Below are 27,135 nucleotides of genomic sequence, written 5' to 3'. Positions count from 1 at the left end.
TACATGGTTGACAAAGCTGAGCCAGGGTTTGACTTGAGGTTCTATGCCCAGTTCCTTTTCCCGTACGGTCTGCCCTGCTCTAATGTATGTTTCTGTACACGTGGGTTGATTCATGATCAGTTGGTCAAAGGGAAAAGATATTGGGATAAGGAGAAGACTGTTTGCTTCATATATATTTTATCCTGAGCAAAGAGACCTGGAACGATGAGAGTAGAAATTAGAATCTTCAGTGAGAGAGAGAAAAACACTTAGCCTATGCTGCACTGGCAGCAGGAGCCCCCGTCCGATGTATTTTTATATATTCAAAATAGAAACTGGCCTCTGGGCTCCACCCCTCGCCTGCATGGCCTCCAGCTCACATAGGTTGCACTCCTCCCGTGCCCACTTTCATGGCGGCCCTGCTGGCTCACAACTCCACTTCTGGTTGCACTGTTTTGTCATTTGTCAGCTTTGCTCCAATCTCCAGCATTTCCACTCTGTTACTTTTGGGCTTTTTTTTTTTTTTTCAATACGTAGGGTGACAGCCTCCAGCCATGCTGAGCTGCACACTGGGCAGTCCAAATGACCTCCCCAGCTACTGATGATCACTGCCTTGGTACATGCTCTGCCCCAACCTTACGTTTCTCATTAGCCTTGTTACTTGATCACTCAGCTTTGGATAAGGAATATGTATTCACTGTCCTAAACCCTTTATGCACATTATCACATGAGTTCATCCCAAGAATAGGTAATGGGAGATGAGTTCTATTATTGAGTTCCGTTATTATTCCCATTTTATGGAAGAGAAAACCAACACTCTGAGAGGCTAAGTAACATCTCCAAGTGGTGGAATTGGAGTGAAAGCCAAGGTCTGCCTGACTCCGGCCAGATGTGTGGTTATGGCTACCATCTTAGCACAGCTCCAGACCATTCTGTTCTGCTCCCTTGTGTCAGTTCTCTGAGTTAATGGCATTATGAACCTATAATTGGTGAAATTTTAAAATAATGCCAATGACCTGCCTATTGGAAATGCAGAATGGATATTCAGAGTCACAGAATGGTTGTTTTATAAGGGACCTCTTGTATTGTTCACATTTTTATGAAGTATGGTGTTAGGATTTAAAAGGATTTGAAAGGTGTTAGCACTCTACTTTCCCCATTTTTTTCTCTCAGGGCCATACAGATGTGGTTAGCCTGAAAACGAGAGAACTGGGAGATATTACAATAGCAAAGTACAAATATCTGAATAGCAGTTGTATGAGGAAAGACTACATTTCTATATGAGCAAAGGGGAAGAACAGGGAAGAGTGGAGGTGACCACGGGGACAACAATGGATAAAGTACCGTCAGCTCTATGGGAAGAGAGAGGAGGCTGGCTTGGAAGGCATTGGAGTTGTTCATGCAGAGTCTAGACAGCCACTTGGTGGGCGCGTTGTAAAGCCAGCCCATGCACTGGGACATAATTGGCCTACAGTCTTGCATCCCCAAGAGTTGGTAAATTTGAAATGACAAAGTGTGTTTTTAGTATATGTGCTGCCGAAGCGAGCATGACAAAGTGTGTTTTTAAACTTTGCACGATCACCTTCTAAATGTAAATTCAGATTTGGTGCATATAGGTTTTAGCACTGAAGTGAAGATGTCTGTCTAGTCTAGATATCCAACATTCAGGCAAGAAGCTCCCTGGTGTGATGCCTATCATTGAGTAGAGCATGGATTTCCACAGAAGAAGATAACATGCCTTCTTGGTTTATTTTGGAAACAGCCACCAAGGATTCTTTAGCCTTTGAATCGATGTCGATGTTGTGATGTCAAGACCACAATACCAAAATGAAATCTGCGTTTCAGAAGATGTGTCCTTGGTTTGTTATCAATCCTTGGAAGAAGACTACGTGGCAATCTGACGATTACTTCTGGAAACAGCAACATGAGAAAGTGATAAAAGACCCAAAGATGGGAGGGTCCTGTTATTTTAATGTTAAGTACAAATCAAACCACAGTAGTCATTTGATAGTCTCAGGATGACTTGCTATACATTTTGGATAGATGAGGTCAGCGCTCCTCAAATGTTAATATGTGTATGAATTGTTATGGACTAAATTTTGTCCCTCCCCTATTCATCTGTTGAAGTCCTAATCCCTAGTACTTCAGAGTGTGACTGTATTTGGAGATTGAGCCTTTAAAGAGGCAATCAAGTTAAAATGAGGCCCTTAGGGCAGGCCCTAATCCAATCTGACTAGCGTCCTTATAAGAAGAGGAGATTAGGATAAATGAGACACACCAGGGATGTTTGCACGTAGGGAGCAGGCCTGTGAGGACCACTGAGAAGGCAAGCCTTGTACAAGCCAAGAACAGAAGCCTCAGGAGACATCAGTCATGGCCAATGTCTTGATCTTGGACTTCCAGCCTTCGGACTATGAGAAAATAGATTTCTGTGGCTTAAGCCACCTACTCTGTGGTATTTTATTATAGAAGCCCTAGCAAATGAATATATGAATTCCCCAGGGATCTTAAAATGCACATTCTGATCCAGTAGGTCTGGAGTAGAGCCTGAATCTGTATTTCTACAGCTTCCAGCTGCTGCTGCTGGTCCAGGGATGATGCTTTGAGTGGCAAGGAGCTAGGCTGTGTTGTGGCAATGATTTTACCCAGAAGTCACAATGGCTTAACAAAATAAAGTTTACTTCTTGCTATATATTTAATGTGGGTGGGCTTGGGTGAGGGCACCCACATAGACATCCAGGAACTTTAAACTTAGACCACATGGACAATGGTTCTACTACCCAGAATGTCATTTGTTGCCAAGTGAGGGACTTCTGCTTAAATCTCATTGACCAGAACTATCACCTGGCCTTGCCTAATTTAAGGAAGGCTGGGAACTGTCATCTTCCTTACGCCCAGAAATGAGAGGATACCTGGATATCAGTGAGAGCTAGTAATTTCTACGACCCTTTCATTCTGATTTTACCCTTTCAGACATTTCACTGCCATCCTACTCCCACCCCGAGTGGGAACAGGAACTTACTTGAGTTTCCATTTGAGAAACAGAAAATGGTAGTATTTTTCCCCTTACAATCCACTAAACTATATTTTAAACAGATATCTAGGGAGGTGAACACAACCTATACTCTCAAGTTATTATTACAAGGCTCTCTTCCCCTTGTGATGATCTCTTTCAGAGACCATTCAAAATGTAAATCACTGAAAATGTTGAAGAGTTTATTATTATTCTTAGTCCACATATTCTTCCATGACATTTTAGAAACATAAACTTACCTCCAGATTCCCATTTCCTTAGAGGTTTGGAAAACATTCCTAGAAGCTGTCTTTTAGAGAGTCAGGTTCCTTGCAAGTCTTTAAGGAACTCTAAAGTCTGGTTCACATAAAAGAAAAAGAAGTTTGTAAGCAAGACAAGGGTTTGAGTCTGGGCTCTGACAGGGGTCTCAGCAAGATGAGAAGCTTAGAAACCAGAGTAGGGAAGGGGTGGGCCATGAAAGGATGGACAAGAGGTTCAGAGTACCACTTTATTATTTTTTTTTTAGGTAGGCTTCACGCCCAGCATGGAGCCCAATATAGGGCTTGAACTCATGACCCTGAGATTAAGACCTGAGCTGAGACCAAGAGTCAGACGCTTAACTGACTGAGCCACCCAGGCACCCCCAGAGTACCACTTTTTAAAGACTCCTCCCTAAAAGCAAGGAATGACAGTATCCTAGTCTAGGCCACAAAACAAGTCTCAATAAACTTAAAGGAACGAAATTATATACAGAGTGTTCTCTGACCACACTGTACTAAATTAAAAATCAACAAAAGTAAGCTATCTAGAAAATACCCAAGTATTTGTAAAGCTAAAAATAGACTAGTACACGGTGTATGAACTTAAAAATATTATAAGAGATTAGAAAATATTTTGAAATAAGTGATAATAAGAGACAATATGGGGCACCTGGGTGGCTCAGTTGTTAGGTGTCTGCCTTCGGCTCAGGTCATGATCCCAGGGTCCTGGGATCGAGCCCTGCATCGGGCTTGCTGCTCAGCAGGGAGTCTGCTTCTCCCTCTGTCCCTTCCCACCCCTCATTCTCTCTCTCTCTCAAATAAATAAAATGTTTTTTTAAAAAAAAGACAATATAACAAATTTTGCTGGATGTAGCTACAGCAGTGCTTTGAGGAAAATTTGTAGGTTTGAGTAACTGCATGAGAAATAATAAATATATAAAATAAATGGTCTGTGGTCAACCTTAAATGATGAAGAAAAGAAGAGAAAATTAAACCCAAAGTTAATTTTTAAAAAGGAAATTCTAAAATAAGAGTGGAAGTAAATGAAATAGAAAACATACAAAGTCAGAGTTTGTTCTTTGAAAAGATTAATAAAATTGCTTAAAAAAAAAAAACCTTGGTTACACCAATCAAGGTAAAGAGAGAAAAGTAGTTGCTATTTTCAGAAATGAAAGAAGAGTTATCCTGACAGATCCTACTGACATTAAAACAATAATAAGAGGATAATATAAATAATTTATGCCAATTTGACAATTTAGATAAGATGGATACTTTATTTTTTTTTTAAAGATTTTATTTATTTGACAGAGAGAGACACAGCGAGAGAGGGAACACAAGCCGGGGGAGTGGGAGAGGGAGAAGCAAGCTTCCCGCTGAGCAGGGAGCCTGATGCTGGGCTCGATCCCAGGACCCTGGGACCATGACCTGAGCGGAAGGCAGACGCTTAATGACTGAGCCACCCAGGCGCCCCAAGATGGATACTTTTCTTTAGAACATATTTTATCAAAACTGACGCAGTAAGGTAAAAAATCTGACTAGCCTGTAGCTACTAAAGATACTGACTTCATTATTTAAAACTTTTCCAGAAACAAAGCTCCAGGGTCAGAAGACTTCACTGGTGAATTCTATCAAACATTTAAGGAAGAAATAACACCATCATCACACAATGTCTTTCAAAAGATAGGGAGGAAGCGAACACATCTCAGCTCATTTAATGAGTCTAGCATTACATGGATATCCAAAACAGACAAGGTGATTCCAAGAAAAGAAAACTACAGAAAATATCCCTTAAGAATAGAGACACAAAAATCCTTAACAAAATATTAGCAAATCAAATCTAGCAATCTTGTGATCCAGGTTGATCACAAGAATGTAATTCTGGTTTAACATTCCCAAATTAATTATTAATTCACAACATTAGGAAATTAAAGAAGAATTCTATGATCACGTCAATAGACACAGAAAAAGTTTGACAAAATACATCTCTCATGATTAAAAAAACCTCTCAGTAAACTAAGAATAGAAAGGAATTTATTCGTTCTAGGTCACTATGAAAAACCTAGAACTAACATCCTGCTTAGTAATGAAATATGGAGGGGCGCCTGGGTGGCTCAGTCATTAAGCGTCTGCCTTCGGCTCAGGTCATGATCCCAGGGTCCTGGGATTGAGCCCCGCATCGGGCTCCCTGCTCAGCCAGGAGCCTGCCTCTCCCTCTTCCACTCCCCCTGCTTGTGTTCCCTCTCTAGCTGTCTCTCTCTGTGTCAAATAAATAAATCTTAAAAAATAATAATAATAATGAAATATGGAGGCATTTCCATCTTAGAATGGGAACAAAGCAAGAACGTATTTTCTCACCACTATCATTGAACATTGTACATGGAGTCCACTGAAATAACAAAAGAAAAAGAAGACAATTTGGAAAGGAAGAGGTAGAACTCTTTCTTCACAGATGTCATGATTGTGTACAAAGAAAATACTAATAAATAAAGTAACCATCCCCCAGACCCCACAAACAAAAATCTCACCAACTATAAGAATGTTTGAGCAAATTTAGCAAGGTTGCTGGAAATTGGAAGTTAACAACAAAAATCAATAGTATTTCTACAGTCTGGCAATGAACTTTTGGAAAATAAAATGCAAAATTTCATCTGCAACAGCATCCAAAAGTATAAGATACCTTGAGAAAAATTTAAAGAAAGATATGCAAAAGCCTCTACATAGAAAACTACAAAACATTGCTGAGAAAAATTAAAGAAAATCTAAATGAATGGAAATGTGTTACATATTAATGAATAGGAAGACTAAAGTCAATTCTGCCCAAAGTAACCTGTAGAATGAATTGCAGTTTGGTTTCATTGCAATCCTAATGAAAATCTAAACAGAAACTGACAAGCCAGTTATAAAGTTCATATGGAAATACAAAGGACCTACAATGGCTCAAATATTCTTGAAAAAGAAAAACAAAATTGATAGACTTGTACTTCTTAAATTAAGTGACAATAATCAGGACAGTGTGGCATTTTGTAAAAGGATAGACAAATCTAGCAATGGAACAGACCAAATAGACAAATAGAGGATCCAGAGATTGGTCCACATGAATTAGGCCAAATGATTTTTGCCAAAGGTACAAAAGCAATGCAATGGAGAATGGAAAGTCATTTCAACAAATGGTTCTGGAACAATGGGCTATCAATATGAAAAACAAAAACAAAAACACTGATCTTTACCTCACACCATACACAAAAATTAATTTGAGATGGATCATACATCTGAACATAAAAACTCACATTATAATGCTTCTAGAAGAAAGCAGAAGAACACATATGTGGCCCTTGGGTCAACGAAGTTTTCTTAGATAGGAAACAGAAAGTAATATCTGTGAGAAGAAAGACTGATATTTTTGACTTTATCAAAATTAAAAACATTATTATCAAAAAGAGTAAGGAAGCTACAGACTGAGAGAAATATTCACAGTACAGGTATCCAGCAAAGAGCTTGTATTCAGAATTTATGAAGGACTTCTACCTCTCAATAATGAAGAGAAATCAACTTAAAAATTGACATTAGACTTAGACACTTCACAAAGGAGGACATTCAAATGGCCACATGAAAAAGGACTCAAAATCATTAGTCATTAGTCATGCACATTATATACCAAATGAGATACCATTGCACATTTACCCAAAAGGCTAAAGTTAAAAAATCTGAGAACACCAAGGGTTGGCGAGAATATGGAACAACTGGAACTTTTGTATATTACTTGTAGGCGTGTAAAATGGTAAGACCACTCTGGAAAACTCTATGGAAGTTTATTATTAAGTTAATTATACATCTATCCATGACCAAACAATTCCATTGCTTATTTACCCAAGAGAAATAAAAACATGCCCACAGGAATATTTGTCCATGAATGCTCATAGCTTTTCTCGTAACAGTCAATACCTGGGAGCACCCCAAATATCCACCAACAAGAGAATGGTTAAACAAATTGACGTGTATTCATACAATAGAATGTGATTCAACAATCAAAAGCAACAGTAACATGGATAAATCACAAAAACATTATGTTGAGTGAAAGAGCCAGGCACAAACGAGTAGATACTATGGGATTCCACGCATATGAATTTCTAGAAAGGTAACATGTAAATGGTGATAGAAATCAGAACAGTGGTTGTGTGTGGCTTGGGGGAAAGGAGGTGTACCTTGGAGAGAGCAATGGGGAGGTTTTCAGGGCATTGAAAATATTCTATATCTTAACAGGAATGGGGATTATACTGGTGGATGCAGTTGTAAAAACTCATTTGGATTTGTACCATATGTAAATTATACCTCAATGAGATTTTTATTAAGATAAATAAATGGTAGCAGGAGCCCTATCTTTACAGGTTATAGTCCTCTCGAGTGCATTGTAAAAGGAGGGGTTTGGGAGGGCCCTCAGCAGAACTTTTTTGTCCTCATCTTCCTTTTCTTAAGCTAGAACTGTTTTGGGAAAATGAAGAGCATAGTAGATTGAGGGTCCTTTCATCCTTCCTTCTTCCAGTCCCAGAAAGGGATCACCTGTCAGCTGGTTCTAAGGGAGACCAGAACCTGAGACATAATACCAGCTTCTGAGACAAAAGCAGGGTGACCTACAGGAACAGTTATTGGTTTTAGAGTATGACGGACCTGATTTTGACTCCAGGCACCAACACTTACTCTGGGACAAATTTGTTCTGGTCCCTGACTTGCAATTTTGTAAAATGAAGAGAATTATCCTTGCCTTGAATGTTATGGTGAGGAATAGCGCCCAGCTCTCTTTGCTCACTTCTATAAAGCCATTCCCAGTTTCCCTGACTCTTGCAAACCAACTGCCTTCCCAGTTACACATGGTCATAGGAATTCTCCTTTATTTTTTTTTAAAGATTTTATTTATTTATTTGTCAGAGAGAGAGAGAGAGAGAGAGCACAAGCAGAGGAAGCGGCAGGCCAAGGGAGAAGCAGGGTCCCCGCTGAGCAAGGAGCTCGATTCGGGACTCGATCCCAGGACTCTGGGATCATGACCTGAGCCGAAGGCAGACGCTTAACTGACTAAGCCACCCAGGCATCCCAGTAATTCTCCTTTAAAGCACCCATCATAGATGTAATTTTGTATTTACCTGTGTGAACATGATTAATGTTATCCCCCATTCCTACTACAAGCAACTCTGGCATAAGGAAAAGTGTGTATTTTTGCTCGCCAGCACCTGGTATGGGGCCTGGCGCATGACAGGTAAGCGGTAAGTATTTGCTGGACAAATGAGGCCTGGCAAAAGCAAGGGAAATCATGAAACTCTGGCCACACTTCTACTCTTCCCTCTCTCCCTTAATCCAAATACACACCACTCACCCCAGACTGCCTTTGGGGGCCTCCTTTTCCCCTTTGTCATCTCCCTGAGTTTGTTAGTATCACTTTTATTCATCTTTTTAAAAAGATTTTATTTTACTTATTTGAGACAGACGGAGAGAGAGAGAACATGAGTGGGGGGGGAGGGGCAGAGGGAAAGGGAGAAGGAGAAGCAGGCTCCCCGCTGAGCAGGTAACCCAACTTGGGGCTTGATCCCAGGACCCTGGGATTATGACCTGAGCTGAAGGCAGACACTTAACCAACTGAGCCACCCAGGTGCCCCTCACTTTTATTCGTCTTAACAATGTATGTGCAGCAAAAAATAGGGCAGGGAAGCGGAAGGGGAAGGTGTTAGGGTTCAGGGAGATCTGTCTCTAAGTGGCTGCCTCAGAGAGATAACCCTCTCCTGAAGGAGCCCCGAAGTAGGAGACTTTGCCACAGCGCTTAAGAAACCTGCACGCGACTTTGTTTCTTTCCAAGAACTTTTACACCGGAAGGCACTCTAGGCCGCCTATCACCGCTTCCCATCAAGGTTTGGGGGTTTCATGTTTATCTGTGTTATTCATATGTTGAACTTGCACCAGCCTGAGCGTTCTTAGGAGCCTTAGTTGTGAAACTTGCGTATCTTTTGGCAAGGCTTGCCTTGTTAGAAAGGGGCAACATGGCAATATATTGTTACTTGGCCTTCACTGCCACTTTTTTTTTTAAATCTTATTCTCTGCCTTTTCTGAAAGCACAAAGAGAGCGTATTATATGATCCCATGGACTAGGAATGCTTCTAGCATCAGACAGTCCTCGATGGAGGATCCATCTCTGGCATCAGTGTTCAAAAGCTCAAACAATTAGATGGGAATGTAATTACTTACTTTTTTTTTTTTCCAATTTCTCATTTTGAAATAATTGTATATTCACAGGAAGTTGCAAAAAATAAATAAATAAAAGGTTCAGGGAGGACCCATGCAACCTTCACCTTACTTTTTGTTTTTAAATGCAATGTCGGAGCATTATAAAATTTCTAAGAGTACGAAAGCATCAGAAGAACAAGTTCCTCCCCATTGATAATCAAGTCAATATCCTTCTAACATATTTTCTATCCATAAATGAATATACAGACACAGCTGAGTTGTTGATCAGAAATGGGATCATGCTATCCAGCAGCCCCCTTTGCTTTACCCAGAATCTAAGTCAAAAATCTTCCCATTTCTGTGGCCAGAGCTGCACTCATTCTTGTAAACAGCTACATAAGAGAGAAAATATTTCAAACACTTAGGTTCAGAAAATGTGGCATTCTTTAGAAACTTGCTGGAGAAAAGTTAAAAAAAAAAAGTCATGTTGTAAGGGAAGCTCAGCCTCTGTTCCTGGTTTCAATCAAATGACTCTTCTCTGGAAACAAACACCTGTCTTTGGGAAAAGCTGCAGGTGGATCATTACTAGTATGACTCCAACTTTAATAACCGGTTGTTACCATTCTTTAAAGCGCTCGGTCTCCTTGTTTGGGGGGGTCTGCTACTTGTCTCAAACGGCCTTTTGTTGAGCATACTGAACAGAGCTGGGGCATTCCTTTGGGAGCCATTCAGGATGGGTGAGATCAGTTGAGGTCAGGGCATAAGGGCTGCGGTGGAAGGTGACCAGAAGCCATTGCTGCAGGGGGTGGGGAGCTGGGTCTTTCCAAGTGGGCGCACACCCCACCCCCCATGGCATGGGCTTCCTTCCAAAGGATATACCAAGTGGCCCCCGACCCCCTTCAGACAGCATCACCGAAGGGAGACAGTGAAGGTGGGGCACTGCGGAGGGTAGCTGGCTGTTGGATGGTCTCGGATACCGGAGAGGTGGCCCGAGGGTCAGGAAACCCTCATGGTGCACAAGCTGGATCTGTCTCTTCTCTGCTGAGCTCAGATCAGGGGGCTCTGACGTGCAGGGATTGCGGTGCATGCTGACAGCAGCTGGGGCTGAGTGCACGCAGCTCCTAAAATGGCCATAGGTCTCTCCCTGAATCCTCAGAGACTGTGAAAACCTGGGACTGCTTCACTCAGAGGAGAATCAGATTGATTTAATACTTCTTTGCCCCATCCCACCTCGCATGCTGCACATTCTCCTCCCTGTTGCCCTCTTGCTTGCTGGGGGGCCCAGTGACTGGCTCCCTGAACTTCCCTGACCTGAACCTGGCCTTTTTCTGCCAGGTCTGGGTAAATGATCAGATAATGTTCCTGGCTATCCCAAACAGGTTCTTAAGGCTAGTATTCCCTTTGGAATATTAGCTGGACTTGCCATTCTCCCATTCGCTTTCCATTTGGATCCACCAGGCGTCCCCGTGGGGCCCTCTGTCCATCAGCCTGCACCCCAAGGCCTGCTCTTCTGTTTCCCTGTCAACTCTCAGCCCTGTCACCATTGAGTTCAGTCGTCCTTTTGACAAAGATCTGTGTGTTTGTGTGCCAGTCTCTGGGCATGGGGGATGAGCAAACTCAGACCACGTCACCCCTGCCCTCCTAGAGGGCATGGTTTAGGAAACTAAAGTCTTCCTCAGTTTCTCCAAGGCCTTCTCCCCGGAGCCCAGTTCATACCCCAGGGAGTCACCAGAACATTAGCAAAACCAAACAAGACAACAAACAAACAAAACCCCAACCCTAATGTAAATCCTCTCTCTCTTGCTGGTGGTAGGAAGGGAAGAAGCGCTAGATGAAGAGGGGAGAGAGCAAAGGTTGAATTCTAGTGCTTCCATTGAGCATCTGTGTGTGAGGGGAGTCTCAGTTTCCTAACGATGAAGATGGAGGGGGGGCAGGGAACACAAACCCTGAAATTTACACTGATTTAATTAATTAATTAATAATTAGACAGAGAAAGTGAGTGCACAAGCAGGGGGAGCAGCAGAGGGAGAGGGAGAAGCAGGATCCCAGCTGAGCAAGGAGCCCGACGTGGGGCTCGATCCCAGGACCCTGAGCCGAAGGCAGACGCTTAACCGACTGAGCCACCCAGGCTCCTCTACACTGATTTTAATAATAACTACAGCTTGGGATGGAGATTTATGCAGTCTTATTTCATCCTTGTGTCGAGGGAAGCTGTTTTCAATCCCCTTTTCGGGTAAAAAATACTGAGGTTCACAAAGTTTAGTAATTAGTTCCAGACTGGACAGCTAACCAGTGGCAGACAAGGACCAGGGACTTACTCCCCACAGGGGGGCTCTTCTCTCCACCAAAATCTATTATGTATTCTTTTTTTTAATTTTAAAGATTTTATTTATTTATTTGACAGACAGTGAGAGAGGGAACACAAGCAGGGGGAGTGGGAGAGGGGGAAGCAGGCCTCCCGCTGAGCGGGGAGCCCGATGCGGGGCTCGATCCCAGGACCCTAGGATCATGAGCCGAGCCGAAGGCAGACACTCAACCGACTGAGCCACCCAGGCGCCCCCTATTATGCGTTCTTGAGCACAGGGCTCAGGCACTCAGCACAGCATTCAGTAGAATTGAACATCAAGGCCAAAAAGTTAACATTGAATATATCGCAATAAAATAGTTTCACAAAGAGATCCTCCAAATCGCATCTAAACTTGTAGGCTTCCATGAGGAGGGATCATTCCCATCCATGGATCCCAATGGGAGGTGGGCCAACCCCACAGCCAGTGGGTGGGGGGATGGACGAGAAGCCCGGGAGAGCTCCTGTGAGGGTCACATGTGGGCAGAGTGGGCTTGGGGACCCTGCCAAGGGCTCTGGAGACCAGAAGCGCTTCCTGTTTGCTTTCCCATTCTGTCCTTTCCTCTCTTTTCCCCTCTCCTTGTCTCTGTACCTATTTTTCACTGTTTTCTCTGGTTATCTTTATAGCTCTCTTTTTTATGTTTTTCTTTCTCTCTCTCTTTTTTTAGTTATTTCTTCCTTCCCTGCTCTCATGTCAAGGAGAGCAGGACTGTGAACCCTTGAAAGCAGCCTGGGGCGCACGGTAGCCTGTCTGCAAATAATCCGCGTCCTCTCGCTCAGCTCTAGGCTGATCCCTAGTTTATTTGCCAAAGAGGGAGAAATCAAAGCACTTGGAGAACATAACTGAGCAACGATTGGTGGTTACGTTGGGCTAAAGAACTGGCTTGTGACAAGTTCCGTTCCACTGGGTGAGCTGTGGAACTTGGGGGGAGGGGCAGCTAGGTGGCTGAAGACACAGGAGGGGAGACTGGGAGTCCGGGAGAGAACACGGGGCAAGGGCAGGTGCTATGGAGAGAGGAATATGGGTGGTGGTGCGGGGGGGGGGGGGAACCCCTGCGATTAGAGGTACATTAGGGCTGTAAGTCAGGCGGGATGTTAACACCTACCGAACTCCCCCCAAAGCTTCCTCGTGAGTCATTAGTGCTTTTGGAGTTTAATTCATATTTTTTAACGTCGAGTTAGCCCTTAGCCCTGCATCAGGTGAGATGAGTTCCGCTAACGAATCCGGTCGCACCGGCTCCCACCCATTTACAGACTAGCTCTGCCCGCCCAGAAGACCCCCGGTGGGGCGAGGTCAGCCCCTGGGCCTGCGTCCTGAATCCTTCCGCAATTCGGAATGCGTTTCCTTTCCGGGCCGCCGGGGATTGCCGGTCACCCGTCCTCCGGGTCCCTCAGCCAGCAAGGGGAGTGCACAGGTCTGTGGTTTCTAGCGCCGTCGCTTGGTCCCCGCGGCTCCCACGTTTGTGTGCAAATGCTCCCTCTCTCCCAGGGGCTTCTCCTTCCGCGGGCTTTGCTTGGTTTCTTTCATCAGTTCCCGCTAATCAGAGGCGGTGTCCCCGCAGTGACAATGACCACGGACACTCTGAGCAGAGACACCTGTGTCTCAGTCGCGCAATGGGCCAAGAGTTTTAGAAGGATTCCGAGGGGCAGGCAGCAAAGTGCTGGCGGGCTGAGCAGCGTTCTCAGACCAGCCCCAAGTCGGACTCCGCCCCGAAAGAGCCCCTGGGAGGCAGCGCAGCCGGGAAAGGTAGTTGGGGGGCCTCCTTCCGCCTAGAGCCACTGAGAGAGGTGGGCCCTGGCAGGTACTGATTGCACGGGAGGGGGAGGAAACCTCCAGGCCCACACAATTCCCCAAAAGAGTGTTCTGGCAATGCATGCGAGGTCCGGGACTCCAGAGGGCTGCGGGGTCCATCCCTTCCCCTCACCCCTGCCACGGAAGCTGGGTTTCCTTTTGCCTGTCACAGCTTTGGGTGAAGGCATTTGGCACGGGATCGAGACAGACGATCTCATTAATCTCTGCAGCCCCGATGTCTGCAGTGGGCTGCCCCGCACACAGTAGGCACTAAGCTGTGCGGCTGTTAACCTGAGCCAAACCACACAGGAAATCATCATTACCATGAATGGGCTTATCCGATCATTGCTCAGAAGAAACAAAAAAAATTACAAATAAGGATTGAAGAATGGGGTGGAGAAAAGGAGAGGGGAAGCATTGGGATCATGGGGGTGCTTCGAAGGAAGAGGCCAGGGTGGGGCATCCAGTCCCCTCCAGCCCCCCACTCGCCTGAGAATAAACCAAACAAACATGAGGGGAACCCAGAGTCTCAGGCCACGAGGCGGTTCAGCCGCTTCTGTGGAGGGCAGGTTATTTTGCTGCCAGCCCAGAGTCAGGCCACCGTAACCTCCCGTCCTGAGACGGTGGCTCACATGCCTCCCCAGTGAATATAAAAATACCGGCGGACGGAGCTCGTCCCAGCAGTGGCTTTTCATCTTTGGAGTTCACAGGCCGAAGCGAGTTGCCCTTGCTGCCTTACACACACTGCACGCAGAGAAAAGAAATGGCCGGTAATATAGCAGTTTTTTTCCCTTCACTTTGGCTGAACCAAATAGGAGTTTGTCCTTTTAAATTGTCTGCAGCAGATGTAAATTCTAAGCCTAAAAGTCATTCGGAGAGTACTAGCGTGCGCACCGACGAAAAGTGCCCTGAGAGGGGTGGCTGGGTGTTGATGGGCTGCTCTAGGGGTCTGCCACGGGCAGAGCCTGCCCTGGCCTCTTTGTATGTCAGCAAAAGAAAGGGCAAGAATCCGTCTGCTCGTCCTAGCCTGGATTTCTAACTGCAGTGGCCTGACTCTAGGCTTTCCCTGCAGGGCTCAGATCTTTACTCTCTAGAAAAGAAGAAAGGCCTGTCAGAGCATGTGTTGGACGAGTAAACGGCAGTTCCTGCGTTTCTGCGTGTGCTGGTGGCAAGAACTAGTTGTGAGTTGAGGATGAAGCAAAAATGATCGGGGCTGAGGAGAACACGAATTCCCTTCCAAGTGCAGGGCGGAGAGGGGTGTGAGGAATTCAGTCTAGAGGTGGGATTGTGGGCCAACGCTGCCCTTCCCTCCTCGTTGTTATCAGGTCTTGCCTCGATGATTCAGGCCACAACACGTCTAGGCCATCTTCAGCGGGGAGCGAGCAGCAGGCCTGCCGTCTCCTGATGGAGAAGCTGTTCTCCAGGCTGATTTATCCTTGCAGACGGCAGACCTCTTCTTGAACAGTGATTTCAAAGAGTTAAACTGCTTCCATATGTCCAGCATGGGAGTGGAGTTTGTAGCCTTTGGCAACCTCGGCTGAATCCAGCTGCAGCTGCTACCTGTGTGTTCCACTGTGTGTGTGTGTGTGTGCGCGCGCGTGTGTGTGTGTGCGCACATGCGCACACACACACACACACCCGCACGCCCGTGTGCAGTGACATCTGAACCATGTTCCGACCGTGTCAATGAAACTGTTATGTCTTTGTTGGGGGAGATATTAATTCTGAGCAATTACAGCTCCCTCTTTCCTCACTCCCTCCCACCCCCCCTCCCCTCCCTTCATCTGCTCAGCAAGGACCATGGACCATGTCAAACAATATACAACAGAGAAGAATGCAAATAAACTTTAGTCTGCATAGCCCAGCAAAGCAGTTAGCCGCCCACTTGCAAGATACTTAACTCTTGTACACATGATACACAAAGAACGCTAGCTACTTTCACCAATCCCTTTAGACCAAAAAAAAAAAAAAAAAAAGGCAAAAGAACTGATCCTTGTCTTTCTATCTGTGAGGTTGCAGTTCCTCCTGCTAATAAAGAAGCTTTTCCCATGATGCAGTGTGATAAGGATTGGCCTACATGTAGTCCAGAAAGCCACCGCCGATGTGTCCTTGATTAGGTGTCTTATCTTCCATTGAGCTTCATCTGATGAAGACTGCTGACAGCATAATGGCTGGGAAAGCATCGGACAGCTCCATAAAATGGCAGCTATGTTATGACATGTCAGCCAGGACCTGGTGGATGGTAAGTTTGGCGTGTTCACTTTTTTTTCCTCTCACCCTCCAAACCTCCCCCCTCCTTTCTCTTGAGCTCCTCCTTTATTGTTCCATGCACGTGTTATAAAGTTCCCTGCCTGCGGAAAGTTCAAGCTCAAGTTGTGGGAGCCTGGGGTCCCTTCGCACACCAGTGTGCTAGATAGGATTTCCCCGCTATTACGGCCAGGGACGTGGGCCTTTCTTTTTTTTTCTTTTTTGAAAAGGTAGTGTGAGTTTTTGTTCACTTTTTTTTTTTTTTAAAGAAAAATGGAAGTGGTACAGTCGGCCCCAGGCTGGCTGGTATGAAATGTGTGGAGGTGGGGCAGTCAGTGGGGGACTGGAGCCTTCTTGGCTAATTGTTCTTGCATTAGTCTTAAAACAGAGTAATGTACTTCTTTCTTTGGCTTCTCTGAATAATGATTTAGATAGTGTATTGTATCATGTTGTGTGCAGTTCCCTCATCAGTATGCGACTGTCCCCCACGCTTCGCCTTAATTTGGAATCCACCTCCCTTTCAATGAATACTGTAACTGGAGCAACCACTGATTACTATGCCACTCAGCGTAATTAAATTTAGTTAATGAGGATATGCATATTCAGTTCATTATTTTTCTTTGCTTCGGCAAATGTGTGTGGGTTTGTTGTTGCTGGGTTTTTTTTAGCCCCATATTTGTCCAGCTGCAAATTTGGGGAAGAGGAAAAAAAGGCATAAAAATTCGGGATATTGATGAGTTCTATGATTCAACTTGAAAAATAATATCGAGAGGAGAGACGTGGTGACTTTCTTTCATCAGAATGCTGGGATTAGAGGCCATAGTTTTGGGAGAGAAAACCTTTCCCATCAAAAAAGTGCTATGTGAAAATTTTCAATCTACTGATTTCTGTTGTGGGGACAATGGTCTCTTGTAGGCAATAGTCGTGACAGGAATGGGCAAACCTTTTGCAGGCAAGCCTTCCAGTATGAATATTAAATTCATCCTTGGGTTAATTCAGCTGAGCATTTATTTATTTTTCCTCCTTTGCTTTGCTTTGCTTTTCTCTTCTTTCTTTCCTTTCTGCCCTTTTCATTTAAGTCTTGACTGCTTTTGCTTGTTCGCTTTGATAATTATTATGCTTACGACAAGGGCAGTTTTCTCACAATTAGTACAGTGTGGGACAATGGGTACTTTATTCTAGGTGGGGAGGGGCAGAGCCAGCCCCGGTGGTCAGCCCATCCCCAGTGCCCAGACAGAAGGGAGCGCCTTCCCATTAGTCCTGGCTTCTGGCTCTGCTAGGCGAGAGGGTTTCTGATTAATGTGTGAATTTCCTAAAAGGTAGAAGTTATGCTGTTGCTTCTAGGCTCTTCCTGAGCGCCCAGTGTGCAGAGAGGCTTCACTGTCCCCTGCAGTTGTTCTCGTGCGCGTTCTCATTAATGTGAGGTGTGTGAGCCTGCAGGAAAACTTTTCTGCCACTACTTGTTGCTGCTTTGAGTGCTCTGTTTCAGGAAAAAAAAAAAAAAGGCCAGTTCCTCAAGGAGAGACGGAAAAGCCTGCCTCCCTTCCCTTCTCTCTGGCTCTCAACCACTTTCTTCCAGTTGGAGTATATTTTATAAGTGATAAAAACTCTACAGTGGCAGATTTTTGTTTATGATTACATGTCTTGTTAGACTTCAGCACTGTGTGGGTACATGGGTGCAATGAAGTCTTAAAATACCGGCAGATACTTGGAGAAAGATATGGCAGAATGTTTATATAAAAGATTCGCTTGATACGACTGTACCAAGACTTGAAAGTGGTGTTTTAATAGTTACTCTGACTCTTAATGATCATTTTATGATGTTCCCAGAAGTAAGTTTTAAAATCAATATTTAGAATGAAACATGTTTTGTTGGGAAAAAGCAAAACATTTTACTCTGAATTTTTTTACTTAAAAACTGGGATCGAATGGGTATAAGGAGATAATCCCTGTAAATATTTCACCATTAAATTTCATCAGTCCTGTACAGAAAGACCATAGCTTCCCAAGAGAAGCATGTTGTAAATACAATTGTTAAAGGTTTGTGTAGGCTGATTATTCATTTTGAAAGACGATCTTCTTTTATTGCCCGAGAAGATGCAGAATATATATATAAACACAGGGTCAGAGGTAAAATATTAAGTAAAAAAACTTTGCATAAATTATTTTCATATTTAATCTTCATTAGGCTTACATGAGTGTTATGTATGTTTCTTATTAAGGAAACCTCAATTTTAATACACTTTGTTAATTTGGTAAAAACGTCTAAGAGATTAATATTTAATGTGTCCTTGAAAACTTGGAATGACAGATGCTTTGTGGAAAGTTTAATCAAAGTAATTCTTGCATCTCATCAGTAATATACTGAAAGAGAAAAGTGTGTTGTGGCCACTTTACCATGATTCCATTGTTTTGGATTTCAGGAATATTTTTGAAAGGTGTTTTAAGTTTCTTACAAACTGGGTTGTGTGTGTGTGTGTGTGTGTGTGATTCTGCTCTCACTAGGGCACTGCTCCTTTTATTTTTACAATTATTCTGGGGTTTCTGTGTAAGAAAGGATATGCATCCTTATTTGGCTTAATCAAATGAAGTTTTAAGTAACCAAATCCTGAATGCGAAAGCTGCAGTGTTAAAGTCTCCGGCAATTGCTTCCTGACTTATTGTCTGTTTCACTTAGATTCTCTTATTGTGTGACAATGATCATAAATTCTACTTGACAGGGAAAAAACCCAAATAAGACGTAGTTGTCCAATTCTACATCTGTTTTCCTTCCTAGATAGGCATGTTTTAGTAAAACAGAGGGGAGGAAAAACATTTTATTGAGACAGCTAAAAATAAACAAGCCCAAAAAGAGTAAACTCATTGTGTGTGTATGTGTGTGTGTTAAATATCATCTATATACATGCAGTTTTTTAAATGGTGCATCTTAGAGGTTTTACTTCTTTAGATTATTTTGCATGTTACTCCTTCAAGGAGAAAAATCATGTGAGCCATTTAAGTCACAGTTAGTTGGCTATATTTAGAGTTCTGTTGATGACCTTTCACGATATTTAAAAATACCACTTGGAATGTATGAAAGCTGCGTCTGGTAAATAGCACTATTTCATTAATGGCTATTGATGAGGCTATATGTTTCCTTTGGAACCATTGAAAAATAAAACCAACAAAAGCAATTTTTGGACTTTCCATTCTATTTTGCACTATTTATTTGTAGCTCTCTGTAGGACTTACTAGAACTTCTTTGTTAGCTATTTGGAACTTCAGGGTAACGGGTATTCACCAGACATTATTTTTTTCCCCTAAATTTCCTAAGTCTAATCCTTTGATCCCATCAGAACCAGGCCAGGACATTTGTAAATTTACCCTAATCGTGAAGGGCAATTATTTAAATATTAATCCACAAAATTTATCTGAAAAATGAATTGCCGGTCTCTGAGACTTGAGATCCTCAGTCTTACAAATATTAATCAAAATTAACAGGCAGATAAACGTAGAAATTCAACTAGATCTCATAGTGTCAAGGACACAAAGCTGCCTCTTGGTTGAACACTAGTCAATCTACTCAATTGTAATGTACTTTTTATTTTTCTTGAAAGGAAATTTATTTTTTGAGAAGTTGGTGTGTTAAAATATGGCACTTTTACGTATGTTATCGTTTGTTTTTAGACAATATTAACACGACAAATGTATCACTTGTTTGTTTTAAAAATAAAATTCTGTTCTCAATACAAAGTTGAATTAAATAATTTGACAACAAATGTCAATACAGGTACGACAAAAAGGAAGAGATTGTTTTTACGGCAAATGTTTCTTTAAACGTCTTTGAGAAGTTGAGGTGGACTTAGGTTTACAAGGAACTATTTTTAACTGAAAATCTGAAAATTAATCTATCTTCTTACAAATGCTGGCACTAGTGTATCTTATAGGTCTGTATTTTATTTTACTTTACTATAAACAAAAGAGTTCCTAAACAGCCTAATTAGTATGCTAAAAATATATTTGAGAAAACTCCTGTGTAGCCTAATGACCACATTTAGACTCCTGTGGTAATCTGAAAATCAAAATTCAATTCTTATTTAATTTCAAATTTTGTTTTATTTCCTTTAGAGGTATAATTGAATGTGGAAATGTAATTGAAACTAATAGACACCATATAGATAATAACCGCATCGACTAGTTGCCCGAAGATATTATGTCTATCCATTAAATATATTTCCAGAATTAGAAGCTATAAAGTTTATGCCTCACTCAACAAATTTTTGTTAAGAACTTACCATAGCCAGGCAGTGTTCTTGGTGCAGGGACGACCAATGCTATCTTTGTTCTGGAATCAAACCCATGTCCCAGTGTTATAGGTGGGGGATACTCATTACATTAATGAAGGCTTCTAAATGATTTCTGTTTTCTCTATAATGTTGGTGAATGCATAGCTATTACATTTGCAGATTTGTCGCTGAGTGTCAAAGGTAGTTAATACCTCTTTTCATTCATGGCTCGTTGTCAAAGGTGGTTAACACTCTTTCTTAATCTTGTGAGTGAATTTTAACATTGCCATTACCAAAGCCAGTTTCTGTACAATTAATGACATTGGTAAAAGCTAATGATTTATTACATACCAGTTCCTGAGTGAAAAAACAATAACAACGATGATGATGATGATGATGATGTCTAAGTGAAAAAAAAAATGATTTCGACATCTGTAAATGATGTTACCACTTTTTTAATATTTCAAGTTTTGTCATAGACAGATTACACTTCTTTCATTATGCGTCTTCCATACCTATATTCTTTCGTGATGCATTTTATTCGTAATATCATTCTAGCATATTTAAATAAAATGAACCGTATGGCTGATGTGGTTCAATATATTAATATTCTTCCAAGATACTTTCTTATCTGGGAGTGCTTTTTATTTTATTTTTCCATGATTTATTTTCACTTGTGTGCTTGCCTGACAAATGCAACATATAAACTTTGGATAAGGAAAATATCCTTTGGATCCCATCTTAATACATAATTTTATCAGAGAGTAAGGAAACACAAGTGCCTGTCCATCCTCTTTTCCCAGTTCTTTTTTGGAAGCAAAGGGTCATGTTCTCAAGGAGTGTTATCTCTTCTATCTGTGGGATAAGCTGGTGTTGATTTTCCAGTGTAGAGACTGGTCAACAAAGAGAGCTATCAGATGCTCAGTCATTGAAACTACAACGTATTTCTGGAACAGAGCGGGATGATGTCAATCACTACCTTTGAACATTTTAGAACTCCCCAAGATTGTTACTTTGTGACATTTTCTATACTATCATTTGTAATATGTATAATATATATTCTGAGGGGCTGAGAAAGTGAATTTGGATATAGGAAAAGGTACTAGTGAAAATGTACCACCAGGCCAGCAAAAAAGAATTACATTCCTCTGTTGTATCGCAACGTGCAAAATAGGGTAATGCGCCTTTAATGGAGAAATTGTTTTCACCAGAAGTTCTGGTAAGGGATTTATGTCGCTATACTCTGTATTTCACTAGCTTTAAGCATTTTAAATCTCACTGCATTTTAAGCGCTTAAGCAAAGAGTCAGGAGAATAGAAAGTTATCAATCAGTGTTATGATAATTATTTTTTCAACTTACACTTAGCATGCTTTGTAACGGGGCAGACTTAGCATATCATGTCATGGGCAGCTTTAATAACAATTTTCATTTCTCACTGTTCTAAAATAAATTTATCCCAGTACTTCTCTGAAAAATGACTTTATTCAGAAAGCAATTATTTTTTAACTTCCCACCACTATGTTCATTTTCTGAGGTTGTAACATAATGGATATGTTTATGAGCACAGGGCTGAATCCTGGGAAATGTAGATTTGGTGACCTCTGGCAAATGAATCTGCTCCTCTCACGGCTGATAGAACCAGCTGTAAAGTGCCGATAATCATACTCATTACTAGTCATTCCAACCTGTCGTGAGGATGAATGAGATGGAGTCAGAGAGGCACCTGGTGAGTGCAGTGTAAATACGACACATACCCAGGGGGCCAGTATAAGCTGGGACTATTCTACAGTCTCAGGTCTGAGCACGTAGTACGTGCTCAAAAAACACAGAGGGCAGATTAAGTGAATGTAATTGTAGCATTTTCTATGGGGCTTTCATAATCATGTTGCCTTTTTGAATTCACGTAAACTTTATTTGTGGGAACTGCATACGTTAAATGAATCCTAAAAATTCAGTATTTTCTGTTTCAAATTGTAGCAGATTCCTTGGGCACGTGGGTGGCTCAGTCGCTTAAGCATCTGCCTTTGGCTCGGGTCATGATCTCAGGGTCCTGGGATCGAGTCCTTCGTCCAGCTCCCTGCTCAGCAGGGAGAAGCTCTGAAGCTCTGCTTCTGCCCCTGCTCAGGTGTTCTCTCTCACAAATAAATAAAATCTTAAAAAAAAACAAGTTGTAGCCGATTTCTTTCTTTTTTAAAAGATTTTATTTATTTATTTGGCAGAGAGAGAGTAACAGAGGGAGAGGGAGAAGCAGACTCCCCGCTGAATAGGGAGCCCGACGCATGACTTGATCCCAGGACCCCAGGATCATGACCTGAGCTGAAGGCAGATGCTTAACCGACTGAGCCACCCAGGCACCTTGTAGCAGATTTCTTAAAAGGAGAGCCTCCTCAGACTTAGTGAGAGTCAATAGCTAACATTAGCTTAATTTTAAACATTAAGTGCTATGATTTTAAGGGTTAAAAAAAAATCAAAGATTATGGAGGCCCTCCTATTCACCAGGTGTTTGCCAGGTTTTTTGGGAGGTAAGCTACATCCATTATTCTTTAGCACAGGACGATGCAATTGACATTATGGCCCCACGATATAGAGGGGGCCACTGGACTCTGAGGATAAGCCATGTGCTGAAGTGTGTTCTCTAATAAGAGGGGAAGGGGCAGAAGAACACGAAAAGCCACCACATCTGAGGTGTGCCTGCTTCTCCCCCAGAACCCAGCCATCAGCTGTGCCATCCAATGACCTGGGCTATGACTCATGGTTTGCGGCCACGGTCAAGTGTTTTGCCCCTGCCTACTCTGCACCTGCCTGCCCTTCCGCCCCCCAGCTTCAAGCCTGACCTCTTTCTGAGACTCCGCTCTGTGTTCAGTGAGCTGCTTTGCTCACTCCCAAGCTGTGTCCGAGATTGTACAGCTCTAGGATTGGAGGTGGCTGAATTCTTTGGAAATGTGATTCCATTCATCTTTCCTCGAGACAATTAGATTCGCTATAGGCATAAGCCATCTGGGGGAAATTTTTTGGAAAGAAATTGGCAAGCACAGCATTTCCATTTTCAGGTTTTGATAATATCTGTTTACCTCATGGGGCTGTTGTGAGGCTCCAATGAGATAAAACATGATAAACGACTTGAAATCTGTAAAATGCAAAGCCAATCGAAGGTACATGTATTCTGATCTAGTGGTGTTAAACATGGGTAGGTGAAGAAAAGCTTTCCAGAATTTTGCCAGTGTTCTGGAGCATGAGATAATGCGAAATTTCCACCAGGCAATACGGAAAATGTTGGCTGTCTAAGACTTTGTAGGATGCTCTTTGCAAATTCTATGGCTAACCTCAGAGGGATTAATCCTTCACATTAACAATGCACTGCTAGTTTTCCAACCTCCCAGATAATAGCAGTGCTAACAGTGACCACATTTTGTACATTTAATGGGAAGGCATGAAATAAGCAACATTTCCCAATGCCATCTGTACCATCTTGTAGTTCAATCCTTAATTTATTAATTTTTTAAATTTTTTTCAAGATTTTATTTATTTATTTTTTTATTTGAGAGAGAAAGAGAGTGAGCAAGAGGGAGAGAGAGAGAGAGAGAGCGAGAGCACAAGCCAGGGGAGGGGCAGAGAAGCAGACTCCCCACTAAGCGGGGAGCCCCATGCGGGACTCGATCCCAGGATCCTGGGATCATGACCTGAGCCAAAGGCAGACAGTTTAACTGACTGAGCCACCCAGGCACCCCCCCTTCATTTTTTTTCTGATGTAAGTTTGCTTTTTCACTTGTACCACGAAAGACTCCTCTTGTAACAATTCTTTAATGAGGTTATTATTTTAACCCACACTTAGTATGTATTATAATAGGTAAGATTTAGTTTATCACATAATATAATGGGCAGCATATTATGCTATTAATGGGATTTTTTTTCTCTCTTATTTTCAGGATTGTTAGAGGTAATATCACCAGTAACTTTTTGAATTGCAACACTCTAGCACCTTTGAAACATTTTTATACTGTATATAGGCTGTATGTATGTTCTGATACAAATGAACCTACTTTATTATATGACATTCGCAATTATGAATATAAGATTTGTGTTATGTTATTTAGTTGTTCAGCCAAAATTATAAGCCCCAAGAGGATGGGTACCGGGTCTTATTTACCAGCGCTAGACAGTGTTTTGCACATAAAAGGCCCTTAATAAATAATTGTCAAATTGCATCAAGACTATGGCTTTCCCATTTTACTAATGGAGACAGTGATCTCAGTGGGTACCCAGGCTGTGCATTGATCAATGATGATGGGCTCCCAATCTGTGGTCCACATTATGAATCAACACCTGCCCTTTCCAAGATAAGACTTAAATGTGCTAGAAGCATCGAGGAATTATGATGAAATTAGCAGCAAAGTTTTAAGGCTGAGGGCTAGAGGGGGAAGAAAGCCCCATAGCAAAAGCAGCAAATTCAAATTTCCCTTCAAGCAGACAGGCTCATGGTCATTACCAAGTGCTAAGCAGCAGACGAATAACCCATCTTTGCCAGCAAGGATCATCTCCTGCTTTCTCAACTCTACCTTTATCACAGTGACTAAGACCTTTCAGGCATCTAGTAAGTTACAGAATTTGGAAAAGGCTAATGTGTTTGGGGGACAAGGGACCAAAGCAAGGTGACTTTGAAATAAGTGAGCTTTTTGTCCATTTTCTTATTTTTGATGAAATCAGTTTCATTTCAGGAGGATTGATTATTTTTCCACTCGGAGGTTTCAGTGATTTTTCCATGTGTCTTACCTAGATTGCAATGTTGGGAAAGGCCATGTGGTGATTGGCATTTCAATAGTCAGTGTTTAGGTGAGGGGTCCAGAACACGCCAAGAATAACAGAAACCTAAAATGGAATGTGTACAATATGGAGGGACACACGTCCTTGGGAAAGAGAGAAAGAAGATCCCCCAACAATGTTAGAAGTAACTGCTTCTAAATGATCTCTTTGGAGAGAGCGAGAAAGTGAAAAATGCCATCTATTTGGACCAGGCCTTGTTTCAACCATATGAATTGATGTCTGAATGAAAAGTAAGACCCTGCTTCCCAATGTCAGCGCTGAGTGTTCTGCAGCCCAATCTTCAGAGTCTGGAAGGTCACCCGTCCTTACTCTCATGACCCTTTTTCCTTGGTGCTGTTATAAAAGTGAATTTGGAAGAGTATTCTTGAGGCCCTTGACAGATACTGAAGCCCTCTCAGCTAGATGCTGCCCTTCCATAAAACTGTACTCCCACATCTGGTAGACACTAGTGAGACAGCAACCGGTTTAGCTTACTTCACTCCTTCCATGCTTCTTTTCAGAGATTTTAATGTGAAATGATGATAGAGCGATGTGGGGGGAAAATTGATTGTGGACCGCGACTTTTGCCCCTGACCCCCATTCCCTGCTACAACCAGCATCCGCCGTCCTTTCTTGCTTCGGGAGCAGAGCCTCTCGTTGAAGAGCAGGGAAAGATCTGTGGCTACTCGATGAGCAGTCTTCCCTCTGTCTTCCAGGCGTCTTCAGCTGCTCTTACAGAGTTTCGAGGTTAATGCTGCCGCTGACAGCTAATCTGGGGGACATTATGCGGGGGCGGGGGGATGAATTTACATTTTTCGAATTTGAACTTTGGCGAATATAGGTGGGAGATTAGGAGACTGAAAATAACATACATGTCATAGCATGCAATGCAGAGGACAATAATATGGTGATTTTCTAGAATCACAGATAGTTTGCTATTATTGAAAGGTATGAACAGCCTCACACAAAATTCTTTCACCTTCTCTGCAAAGTTCCTCGGGCTTGCTCTAAGGCGGAATTGTAAGATACTATGCAATGCAATAATGCTCAAGACTTCAGAAGAAACAGCAATGCTTTTTTATCCATAAATCAAAGGAATAGCACGAAATTGCCATTTTATTTGTCCAATAAGATATTAATTATCTTATGTGAGGCTTTTCATTTTTTTGGCACCAAAGATGTTTATAAATGGTACCCCACATAACACAAACCGCATGTTTATGTAGCACGAATGTTCAATCAATTAGTTTACACACACACAAACGCTGGAATATTGATGACACGTGTTAGCTTTTAGTGGGAAAAAAGCCAACAGAGCTAATTTGATGCATTGATCCTTGGGACATGCACACAGATGTGAACCTTTGACTTCATCACAAGTGATTTGGCTGACAAACAGTAGCTTGTAATTATTGTTGCACCATCGTAAATTAATTAACAAATCAATCAATCAGTTCAGAACCAGCAGTCCAACCACATTTGTCAGTTTCAGATGTTTCCCTTCATTTTACCTCCTTCACTTGTGCTGTTCTTATCAGATGCTTTGAGAACGTTTGCTTGTGCCAGATTAACTTTTTCTTAAGCTTGAAAAGAGAATTCTAAACAATAGCATGGGGGAAGGAAATGTTGCCAGTGTATTAATTAATATTCTCAAAACTCTTGGCCATAGGGCTATCAATGGGTTGAACAAATAATTACTGAGCCTTTGAATGCTTTTGGCCATCTCCCCAGGTAAGGAATAAGAAAATAGCATCCCAATCTTTCAGCAAATAGGCAGCATTTAGAGGCTAAGTGATTGCTAAGGTAGCAGTTCCCAACATTGGCCGAAAAAGTACTTCTTTGATTATGTTTCCATCTCTATCCTATACTTCGAAAAATTCCATTAACCAAACTATGAGATACTGCATTTTTCAGCCACAACTGTCTATGACGCACCCCCGTGTGCCACGTGCTCTGCTAAGTGCTTCATATATATTATCTTATCTAATTCTCGCAACAACCCTGAAACGTAGATGTAACTCTCATTTTACAGCAGAAGAAATGGAGGCTCGAGGGTTTAAATAGTCTGTCCATATTTACACAGCTAACAACAGGCAGAGCCACGATGAAAAGTCTGGTCATTGGCACTTTGCACTTCACCACAATTAACCAAAGACATCCAAGCACTTCTCAACAATATGTGAAGTTAATGCAATTCTAGCCCAAAGCAAAAAAACTTGACATTTCA

At 42.2% G+C, this 27,135-nt stretch overlaps 1 protein-coding gene across 8 annotated transcripts in view; it reads left to right on the top strand.

Annotated features, from left to right (window-relative positions):
• Nucleotides 1-15,726: 15,726 nt before the first annotated feature.
• The window catches only part of NFIB (nuclear factor I B), a 436,890-nt gene continuing 425,481 nt past the window's right edge, over nt 15,727-27,135 (top strand). For all 8 annotated transcript variants that reach the window (XM_078062335.1, XM_078062329.1, XM_078062339.1 and 5 more), the window contains exon 1: nt 15,727-15,837. In XM_078062335.1, the coding sequence (XP_077918461.1) occupies nt 15,742-15,837 (96 nt within the window). In that variant the 5' untranslated portion in view covers nt 15,727-15,741. The remainder of the gene's footprint in view (nt 15,838-27,135) is intronic.

This window comes from Halichoerus grypus, chromosome 14 (genome assembly GCF_964656455.1).
Source record: "Halichoerus grypus chromosome 14, mHalGry1.hap1.1, whole genome shotgun sequence".
Taxonomy (NCBI): domain Eukaryota; kingdom Metazoa; phylum Chordata; class Mammalia; order Carnivora; family Phocidae; genus Halichoerus; species Halichoerus grypus.
The sequence above is the reverse complement of the archived record's forward strand: the minus strand, read 5'-3'. Positions and strand labels throughout refer to the sequence as shown.